The 9,380-nt window shown below is 32.1% G+C and overlaps 2 protein-coding genes and 1 long non-coding RNA gene across 6 annotated transcripts; 1 reads left to right on the forward strand and 2 right to left on the reverse strand.

Annotated features, from left to right (window-relative positions):
* Positions 1 to 1,029: 1,029 nt before the first annotated feature.
* On the reverse strand, positions 1,030 to 3,154 carry LOC105207473. 3 transcript variants are annotated; one of them, XM_011176967.3, is made up of 8 exons: positions 3,052 to 3,154; positions 2,913 to 2,968; positions 2,714 to 2,829; positions 2,463 to 2,627; positions 1,977 to 2,170; positions 1,642 to 1,907; positions 1,326 to 1,556; positions 1,030 to 1,259 (listed from the first exon to the last, which is right to left on the reverse strand). In XM_011176967.3, exons 3-8 carry the CDS (start codon positions 2,819 to 2,821, stop codon positions 1,108 to 1,110), a joined length of 1,116 nt encoding a protein of 371 aa, XP_011175269.2. In that variant the 5' UTR covers positions 2,822 to 2,829; positions 2,913 to 2,968; positions 3,052 to 3,154; the 3' UTR covers positions 1,030 to 1,107. The 3 variants fall into 3 exon arrangements, with proteins under 3 accessions (XP_011175269.2, XP_039306541.1, XP_011175272.2); XM_039450607.1 differs by having other exon boundaries at positions 3,099 to 3,117; XM_011176970.3 differs by lacking the exons at positions 2,913 to 2,968; positions 3,052 to 3,154 and having other exon boundaries at positions 2,714 to 2,848.
* Positions 3,155 to 3,157: 3 nt separating this feature from the next.
* Positions 3,158 to 5,169, forward strand: LOC113004633. Its single transcript, XR_003269142.2, has 3 exons — positions 3,158 to 3,213; positions 4,598 to 4,745; positions 4,823 to 5,169. It is a non-coding gene; the product is annotated as an uncharacterized LOC113004633 (long non-coding RNA).
* On the reverse strand, positions 3,453 to 9,322 carry LOC105207464 (sodium-independent sulfate anion transporter). Of its 2 annotated transcripts, XM_011176944.3 has the most exons (11): positions 8,778 to 9,322; positions 8,274 to 8,469; positions 7,941 to 8,161; positions 7,691 to 7,871; positions 6,239 to 6,403; positions 5,719 to 5,880; positions 4,809 to 4,949; positions 4,577 to 4,722; positions 4,064 to 4,225; positions 3,810 to 3,966; positions 3,453 to 3,720 (listed from the first exon to the last, which is right to left on the reverse strand). In XM_011176944.3, exons 1-11 carry the CDS (start codon positions 8,979 to 8,981, stop codon positions 3,542 to 3,544), a joined length of 1,914 nt encoding a protein of 637 aa, XP_011175246.2. In that variant the 5' UTR covers positions 8,982 to 9,322; the 3' UTR covers positions 3,453 to 3,541. The 2 variants fall into 2 exon arrangements, with proteins under 2 accessions (XP_011175246.2, XP_011175247.2); XM_011176945.3 differs by lacking the exon at positions 3,453 to 3,720 and having other exon boundaries at positions 3,822 to 3,993; positions 8,778 to 8,981.
* Positions 9,323 to 9,380: the final 58 nt, after the last annotated feature.

Here is a 9,380-nt window from a genome sequence, read left to right on the forward strand (position 1 = left end):
AACACTCAAGTATATGTACATTCGTGTGATAATACACTCAAGTTTAAGAATAATGAGGAAGTATGAGTAATTAAAGGTTAAAGGTGTACCTTGAAAAAGTTTAGAAGTGCTCAAAAGTAAAAATGCCTTATATGCCAATTGTCAGTCGTTATATATTGGCATATTAGCATCACTAAAAAACGGCGGACTACTAAACGAATAACTCCATAAGCATAAGCAATTGTTAGAATACGTCACTTAATAACAGAGATAATAGGGGTAATCATATTGTCGAAAGTAGCCATAATACCCTCTTCTCCTCTATAAAAGCACAAATACAGCAAATATCATACGGGCTTCCACATTGTTTTTTCTAAGATTAATTAAGAAAGGCATATCACAGACGGAAATATTCTGTTTAAAACATGTCTTGAACAATAAAGTGTTTTAACTAACCAATTGTTTTAACCATATTTAAAATAAATATTAAAAACATTTTTTGATTAATGATTCAAACAACATTATTTCGGCGAATATTCCGTTTTCTCATATTTACATTAAATTCTCTTTTAGAAATTAAATTTGCATTATTTTCATTGTAGAAGTAAATCATTGATACACAAACGTAAATCTGATACAACATTAAAAATAAATACTTCTCTTTTATCGTTTCATGTTACTGAATCGTTTGTGATTTATCGTGATTTTATTTATTAACAAAATTGTCATTATTACTGTTTTAACATCTATTTTAAACATTCGATTAAAAATTTAATATATCATTTAATGAATATTATGACGTCCTAAATTACAAGAAGCACAGAAATATAACAAAAAACAGATATATTAATATTATCATAGTAAAATTTATAATTAACACACTTCGTCTCGCGTGTACCACCTGTAGTCCATGATAAATTTCCATTTAAGTCATTTAATAGTGTATTAAATATGGAAATTATTGTATAGTATTAAAACAAAAATTTTATGTAATAGTACTGTTAATAAGTAAATAAAAATTTATTCCATATATTAATTATAAAATTCATGTAAAATAAAATTGTCCAGTTGTTGTATTCATTGTTATATTTTTACACAATTATAGATATTTAAAATAGAAAAATACTACTAGGACTTTTTTATTTTTCTTTTTTTTACAAGCAGTTGGCGCCTCCTTTCGTTATTACGAACTTTCATACGTACAATTGTTTTCAATTCGCGTCTTAAATTGTTAAGTTGATCATTTGAAGCAGCCTCTGTGCTGAAGAATCTTGTAGCCTCTAAAAAGAATATATCTTTATATCTGCAAGTAATGCTTTAATTTCACAATTTTTAAATATACGTACCATTAAATCGTACATCATTGTTATCAAAAAATAGAATATCTTTATAGTCAAATAAGCTATTTTGTTGAGTATCTTCTTTAGTTTCAACAACAATTTCATTATCTATATTTGGTGTTTCATATGTATCTTCATCATCAGATGAATCATGTTTAAATGCGTTGTTTGCATTAAAATTAAACCTAAATCTTTGCGTTTTTTCTACAATGGATGCATCATTATCCTTGATATTTTCTAAAAATATCAATTAAATATTTCTTAATATGTTCAAAAATCGTACATTGAATATAATCAATATATAAAGATATTTGTTAAACACCTGTGTCATCTTTTTCCTTTCCATATGCTTTTAACAAACTAAATTCTTCTTTCTGTTTCAGACTCTCTACCAAAGTATCAGATACAGCATAATAAATATCCTTGGACACTTCAGGTTCTGGAGGTGCAGGTTCCACAATTTCTGGTATAGACTTATCACATTTCTTTTTTTTAGTATTTTTCTCTTTAATTTCTGGCTGTGCAGGTTTAATTTCGTATTCACAATGTCTGTTTTCAGTTGGATCATATCGTATCATCAATCCCTTCCTACAAGTATTCAGTCATTAAACATCCATGTAACAATTACAAATTTTTGTTTAATTAAAAATATCTTACTTAGCAGGTTTTGTTTCCTGGCTTTTTACATTAAGTGGTGTTCCTAAAATACTTTCTAAAATATCCAATTGCCTTTCTTTCTCCTTCTGCAAATTACACTCGTCACCTTCAACAACTTTATTTTCCTCAGTTTGATAATTGTCTTCTGTAAAACGATCATCTAGAGTAAAACGAGCATCATTGCCAAGAGTTATCTATAAGAATAAATTGTGTTAGCTTATGTTAAATATTCTCTTAACTTTCTATACATATAATTTGAAAAAATAATCTAGTGTTTCTTTTTTTAAAAAAACTAAGAGCATTATAGTTATAACATTCATATATCAATATTTCTTAAATAAATAACCATACAATACTTTCTCAAGATATTAAAGTATATGTGAGGATCATTAAAGAAAATTTTTTTGTTAAAGTTAAAAAATTCAATAAAAAAAATTTATATACGAGAAGTTGAGAGAAAAATAAAACATGGTGTCAGATTTTTACCTTTTTACTCTTCTTGACTTTAAATTCGTCCTCATTCCATAGAGAATCCTTTTCGTTATTATTGTCATCGTCGCTGTCAAACAAATCTCTCTTCGTCTTTTTCTTTGGACTTTGCTGTTTGTCAATGCCATCAAATATAATTTTCTTATTGTTCGTAGTGTTATCCTGTGAAAATATAATCACAATAAAATATATAAACATAAAAATTATTATAAGGAAATATGACACAATCGCAATATGAGTAAATTTACCAAGTTACTCAATGCTTGCTGTATAAGTTGTCCCTTTGCTTTAAATGACTGTTTCTTCTCCTGCAAGGATCGCAAACGTCTGTTCTCGGATTCGGTAATTACGTTCATTTTTAAGGCTGTTATAAGCAAAAAAAATGTCAATAAAATCAAAGTATCATAAATATCCTATAACCTAAAATTTAGGAGTCTAGACTCTCACTTTAGATTCTAAATCCTCGTTGAAGAGTTTCTAATTACGTGGAACATCGACTCAATCTACGATAAAACAATTTTTTTCGTTATTAGAATAGAAAAATGAATGTTAAAATCGTTGCTCGATATAAAAAAAATATAAATACACTGAATTACACGTGAACGGCATGGGCATACGTATGTATATACATACAGGAACGACTCTGGCGCCGTCTGTGCGAAAAAGATGAGGCGTTTTTTCGTTTCACAACCATTCACCACCATTCACGATTATGGTAGCGTGTTGTTACGTGTAGGCTGAAAAGCATGTATGTACATTGTACATGCATATATACTTAATATTTTGAGCGCGGTCGCTTCTGATTGACAGTGGTTGAAAAAACGCTTATGAATGAAATGTTTCGTGTCGAGAAGAAACTGCGCCAAATTAAAATCAAACGCACATCGATTTTTAGATATATGCATATATTAAATAAAATCCGTCATGGATAACGCAAAAGATTATCTTTAAATTATAGACAACGTACGGGATTGAAAATCTAAACGCTTTTGTTTTGAGAACTTGACTTTGGTCCAAGTATAAATAATTGTTCATATTTATAATCGATAGACTTTTTAAATACAGAGTCACTTTATTTATAGTTGTATTTTGCATTCGGACGGTGATACTAAGGCCATTTCTTCGGCGTTGGATTCCGAATTCTTTCGTCGAGAATTGGAATACGAAAGGTCTGCGTGATTCTGCTTTTCCGTTTCTGTTGCTTTCTTAGTGACATCGGTCGGATCTTCGGAATTTTTATTGATTACAGTATTGTCTGAAAAAATAATGAATGAATATGTATTACATTAAATTCCGATTATCATTTAATGGCAATTGAACTTTTCATAGCTCTTCAGTATGTACCATAAAGAACATCCACAATGTTCTCTTCTTTTTCGATTAAACGGATGTGCTCATTGTCGGCGAGAACATCAAAACTTTTTATAATGTCGGAGTTAAGATGCAACAGCCAGAATTGGTTTCCTTCGCGATTCAATTTTTTCGATATCGTTTCAATACCCTGTCGTGAAAATCACATGCAATTTAACTAACAATAAAACAGTGTCATTTATGAATCGATAAAAAGAAATTCTATTAGTGAATGTTATCCTTGATACCTTGATTGAAGTGTAATCAAGACTGGTGAATCTTTCACAATTTAAGATCAACGGGACACCGTTTTCAGCTAAACTCATGACTTTATTGCAGAAGGAAGATACTGCGGGATAATGAAGACATACGTCGGGTTTTAACATTATGTATCTATTTCCTAAGTCAGTCTGGAAAAAAAATAATTTCAACATATTTCTTAAGTCATGTATATACATTATACATATATAATATAACATATATAAATATATACAATATATTAAAGTTATATACATACAAAGAATATAATTTATGTGTGTGTGTGTGTGTGTGTGTGTGTGTGTGTGTGTGTGTGTGTGTGTGTGCGTGTGCGTGTGCGCGCGCGTATAAAAACAGCTGTTTACACACACACACAGACACACACACACACATGCACGCACGCACGCACGCACACACACACACACACACACATGCACGCACGCACGCATGCACGCACACACACACACACACACACATCTTCTATATATAAACAGCTATTATACCTTGCAATTGATTGTTTGAAGTGTTAGTCTCGCGGACATTCGGATGAAAAGGATCAAGTTGAAGAGAACCCCCAGAAGGAGTCCGATCTCGATACCGATAAGAATAGAGAGCACAAAGGTCCCTATCGCCGCGACCGCATCTGTTTCTGCGAGAAAAGAAACATATTACGTAAGTCTATTGCTTCATCTCTCTTGATTAATCTATGTACACGCGCGGGAATGTAACACTGACTGCTTCCTCTCCAGAGTAATTTTATGATCTTCAGGTCGATCATGAACAACACGGCGGTTATCAGCACCGCCGCAAGTGTCGCACGTGGGATGTAATAAAAATACGGCGTCAAGAAGCTCAGCGCTAGCAATGCCATAGTACCTGCGAAAAACGCAATGTCATTCATTACTTCTTTTTTTTTTTCTTGTGCACTTATGTGCCACGAATGTGTCTCATATCATTATACAATGCTTTTCACTGTCATGCTGCATTTTACACGTCTGTCGCGCCAGAATCGTAAATTTCTTTAACAATGCATAAGTGTTATGTATTAATAAATTATTATAAAATATAGTAATTTTTTATGGCTATTCATATTCAACACGTCGCTTCATTTCGTCTTCTTTGCATATGAACAAAGTTGTTTGCCAATTATAGGACATTTTGGTTACCAGCTAAAATTTACCGAAATTTAAAAACCGCAGATTTCCTAGGTATTTTTTTTCTTATTAACGACAAAAAATTTTGAAAACCCGAATTTTGGTTCTGAAACCAGCTGTAAAAAAATAAAACAAATAATTTCTAACAATATTTAAGCAGTATAAATAATCATATATTGCTATATTTTAAACAAGTAAATGAATACAAATGAACCTTTACATAAATATGTAAATATTAAAGCTTTATTGGTATATATATAAAAAACTTAATTCTTAATGCTGCTTCCTCATTAAACTGCAAATAAGTATTACAAAACGTGATTATAAAAAAATCAAGAGCGAACAAAGAATTAAGTAACTTTTAAACCAATAAGAGGATTGTACTTAAATTTTGCAGATAGATAAATCTAAAAGAACAATCTACGAAATTTTTATATTTTTGGAAACGTTTTGAGATATACGTCTTAAGATTAAAATGATTAGTTTATTACCGGAATATAAACCGGCCATAGGTGTTTGCACCCCGCTGGCACTGCTAACTGCGCTTCGAGTAAATGCACCGGCGGATGGAAGCGCCGACACAAAGCTGCCAAGTATATTGCAAAGACCGAGAGTCAGCATTTCTTGTGTCGCATTAACTGAGGCGCCCATTGCTGCAAGAATATTATTTCTTACTTATTGTTTTAGTAAAATACCTGATTCAAAAAATTCTAATCCATCCAAAGAAAAATATCCAAGATATATCTAATATTTTATATGAACAATTTGCTTTGCTTATTCTCTTTTATTTTGCACAATATAGTGTAAGGAGGTAAATTTTCAAAAGTGTGAAAATATATATTACATATTTTTAATAAAATATATTGAAATAAAATATATAGTTTAATGTAAAATTAGATTTTGTGTAATAAAATAATTAAATCTAATTTTATATATTGTGATTATAGCAATCCGCTTTTGGACTCAAAATTGAAATTATATTGAAACTATTATGGAGAGAGAAATTGATACCAAACGCTTTAGCAATCGCTACGTTTGCTAAGACGGATATAACAGGAAGTATCCCTAGCCCTAATCCGTAATGAGCGCACATGTCGAAGAATGTGTAAGTTTGATTTCCTACTTGAGACGAGAAGGGTGGTAACGCCACATTGGGAAGGCCGGCTTTTATTTTTCCTGCAAATTAAAGATGTTGATTACACGTTGTAACGCTTCATAAAAGTATGAAAAATAAATATATCATAGTACATTTTATTTATAAAATTGATTAATAACAAAAAAATGGCTTCTAAATGCCATTTTTCTGTTATATAAATTATCTGATTTTAATAATTTTGCAACGATTAAATATAGATTTCAAATATGAGATGATCTATATCAGTCACAGCGGATCTTAAGTGTTGACTAATAATTTTTACAATCTTTGGCTTGTGTGATCACACATTTCAAACTGTAAACTGCATTTTTCGTCGGACTTGAAACACAGTTATTGCATGATGTCGGCACACGTAATATTATTAAATTGACGAGTAATTTAATAGTTTCGTCAATTTAATAATATTAGATGTTTCGTCATCATGTAACAACTGTGTTTCAAGTCCAACGAAAAATGCAGCGTGATATGGATCGTCTTATATTTTTGTCTGACATTTTCATCGGTCCAAATTTCAAACTTATTGTTAAATGTAGATTATTTTGTACTCAACTTAATGATATCTATCACTTTCAAAAAATTATTGTATCATTTATTTAAGAGGTATTCTCGCTTTTCAAAAGTTCAAAAAACGATTATTTTTGTGACATTCTTTAATAGTTTAAATCTTGAAATAGATAAAACAGATTAAGATAAATATAAGAAACTTGCAAAAGTTTTCATTAATATATAAACTGAAAATTTTTAAAATCTGTTACTACAATAATTTATCTAGTTTTAAATCCGACTCAAAAATTGTTTAAGATATTCACAATATATATTTCTTTCTCGTCCAACAATCAAATAAAAATTTCAACTTTTCAATTTTTTTGGTAATGAAGAAAGTTTCGACAAAAGTGAAAATAATCGAATTTTTTTTTTTTAATTGTGCCGTTTTTGCAAAATTCAATTTTTCAACTTGGTTGTAAGTCCGATAAAATCTACATAAACTAAGAATTTCTTTTAATTTTTTCTGCAAATAATTTATGCATCTTGAATCATGGTAATAGTAAATCGGTATTTCTTCGACACGCTTACGCAGGTTTATAAATAATTGCCAAAAATATATTTCTTTTTTTTGATATTTAAAAACAATTAGTAAAAAACATTCAATTGTTACAGAATAAATGTATCAAATTTTAAGTTTATATCTTTTTTACTTTTTCTGAAAAAATTCTTCAAAAAGGGTATAAATAAGTAGTACTAAAAGCGAAAATACTCTCTTAACGAATTGATCGTCAATAATAACAATTGGTTATTGTCCATCCTACCTGAAAGTATAAACGGAACGGATCCCGTATTCACTTCAAATTGATACGCTATCGTAGCCGTTATAAGTACAATGAGAGCGTTCCTACCAATGGAGAAATACCAAAATATCTTTTTTATCATTGCATTTCTGGAAGTGTCTCTTTTGTTTCTCGTACAAGGATAATCGATGTCTTTCAGTTTCTAAAGACAAGGGTCTATATAATATTCCTACAATAGTTATAAATTTATCCTCTTTTATAATCCACTCACTCTGAAAATCAGAAGAAACACGATGCTGAAAATTCCGAGTGCGAAATCGGCTGGCCGAATCTCAGTAATATGCGTAACTATTTTGTATAGATTATCTGCAATATTTTTCGACTTGTATCTTAATCCCAGAAGGCCCTGTAGCTGAGCGATTATAATAATGAGTGATCCAGCCGACATGAAACCCGATGTGACCGGGACAGATATAAAATCCACCAAAAATCCTGCAGAAAGAATCGCGTCTATCATTACATACATAGTTATAAAAAATGGTTAGATACAACGTGAATGAAGATAATTAGAACTTAATCGATTAGATAATTTTGGGATACAAGCCTAGATTTAATACGCCCATTAAAAATTCTACGCATCCAGCCAGAAAGCACAAGAGTATTACGAAGTCCTGCGGCATGTCTCGCGTGTATTGCAACGTTAGTAGGGCCATCAAAGACGACGGGCCAATAGAGACTTCCTTGGTGGTTCCGAAGATAATGTACACGAAACCGCCCACAAAACAAGAGTACAGACCATACTGTAAGCATTACTTAATTGTTAGATAATAACTTCAAGAAAACAAAGAAACACATCGTAATATCCATAACGTACAGATATACTATTTGTACAATACACTATAAAGATATTTCTTAGAACAATCTAGAGTTTAAGAAAGCAACGAGGGATTCGATAGTGCAATCTTTGAAGCGCAAAAATCACAGATTTAAAGAAATATATAAGTATACATAAATATCCATGGCTATAGTCGTTAAATAGATATCCGCTTATCTATGTTCATAGTCTTAATTAAGGCGAGCAAGGAGAACGGCAAACGAGCTGTGATACCTGGGGAATCCGTTCAGCCAGTACCGCGTAGGCCATACTCTGAGGGATCATGGTCAGGCCCAGAGTGATGCCCGCTATAAGGTCCGACACAGCCTTCAGCCGGGTATATCGCGGTAACCAGCCGAGAATCGGTAGGTATTTCGCCACCGTGAAGCGCGGCTTCCGTCGAGAAACCGGAATCGATGGACACTCCTCGTCGGACATCCTCCTCGCGTCGATGAGATCCAATCGAGAGACTAACGAGCACCACTCAGCTCTTGCGACTTCGCAACCGCGAGCATGTCTCAACGGCGAATCTCACGGCGCTCCCGTGTCGGAGTCGCGCGTGATCTTATCGTCGCCGCGCGCGCGTCTATCCCTAAAAGCTCGCTGTAAAAATTCCTGCGAGGAAACCTCATTAATTCCTCCGATTAATTCTCGCTGGTTTCATATTACGTGCGCTGTTGACAATCTGATAAAAACAATCATACCACACGGGCGCCAGGAGCCTTGACGTGGGATTATTAACAGCTGAATTAATGACTACTATTTGCTACATTCTATCTCCGATATGATACAAGATACGTGGTAGGCTGATACCGACACGTGCTGGTCTCTCCTTTT

The sequence above is a fragment of the Solenopsis invicta genome, chromosome 6 (assembly GCF_016802725.1).
Source record: "Solenopsis invicta isolate M01_SB chromosome 6, UNIL_Sinv_3.0, whole genome shotgun sequence".
NCBI lineage: Eukaryota > Metazoa > Arthropoda > Insecta > Hymenoptera > Formicidae > Solenopsis > Solenopsis invicta.

Coding starts and splice junctions, on each gene's coding strand:
- LOC105207473 (XM_011176967.3), bottom strand. CDS start 2,821: ATGAACGTAATTACCGAATCCGAGAACAGACGTTTGCGATCCTTGCAG. Junction 1,557..1,641: donor AAAGGAAAAAGATGACACAG/GTGTTTAACAAA, acceptor TGATATTTTTAG/AAAATATCAAGGATAATGAT. Junction 1,260..1,325: donor CAATGATGTACGATTTAATG/GTACGTATATTT, acceptor TATTCTTTTTAG/AGGCTACAAGATTCTTCAGC.
- LOC105207464 (XM_011176944.3), bottom strand. CDS start 8,981: ATGTCCGACGAGGAGTGTCCATCGATTCCGGTTTCTCGACGGAAGCCG. Junction 4,950..5,718: donor TATGGCCGGTTTATATTCCG/GTAATAAACTAA, acceptor CGTTTTTCGCAG/GTACTATGGCATTGCTAGCG. Junction 4,723..4,808: donor ATTACTCTGGAGAGGAAGCA/GTCAGTGTTACA, acceptor CTTTTCTCGCAG/AAACAGATGCGGTCGCGGCG.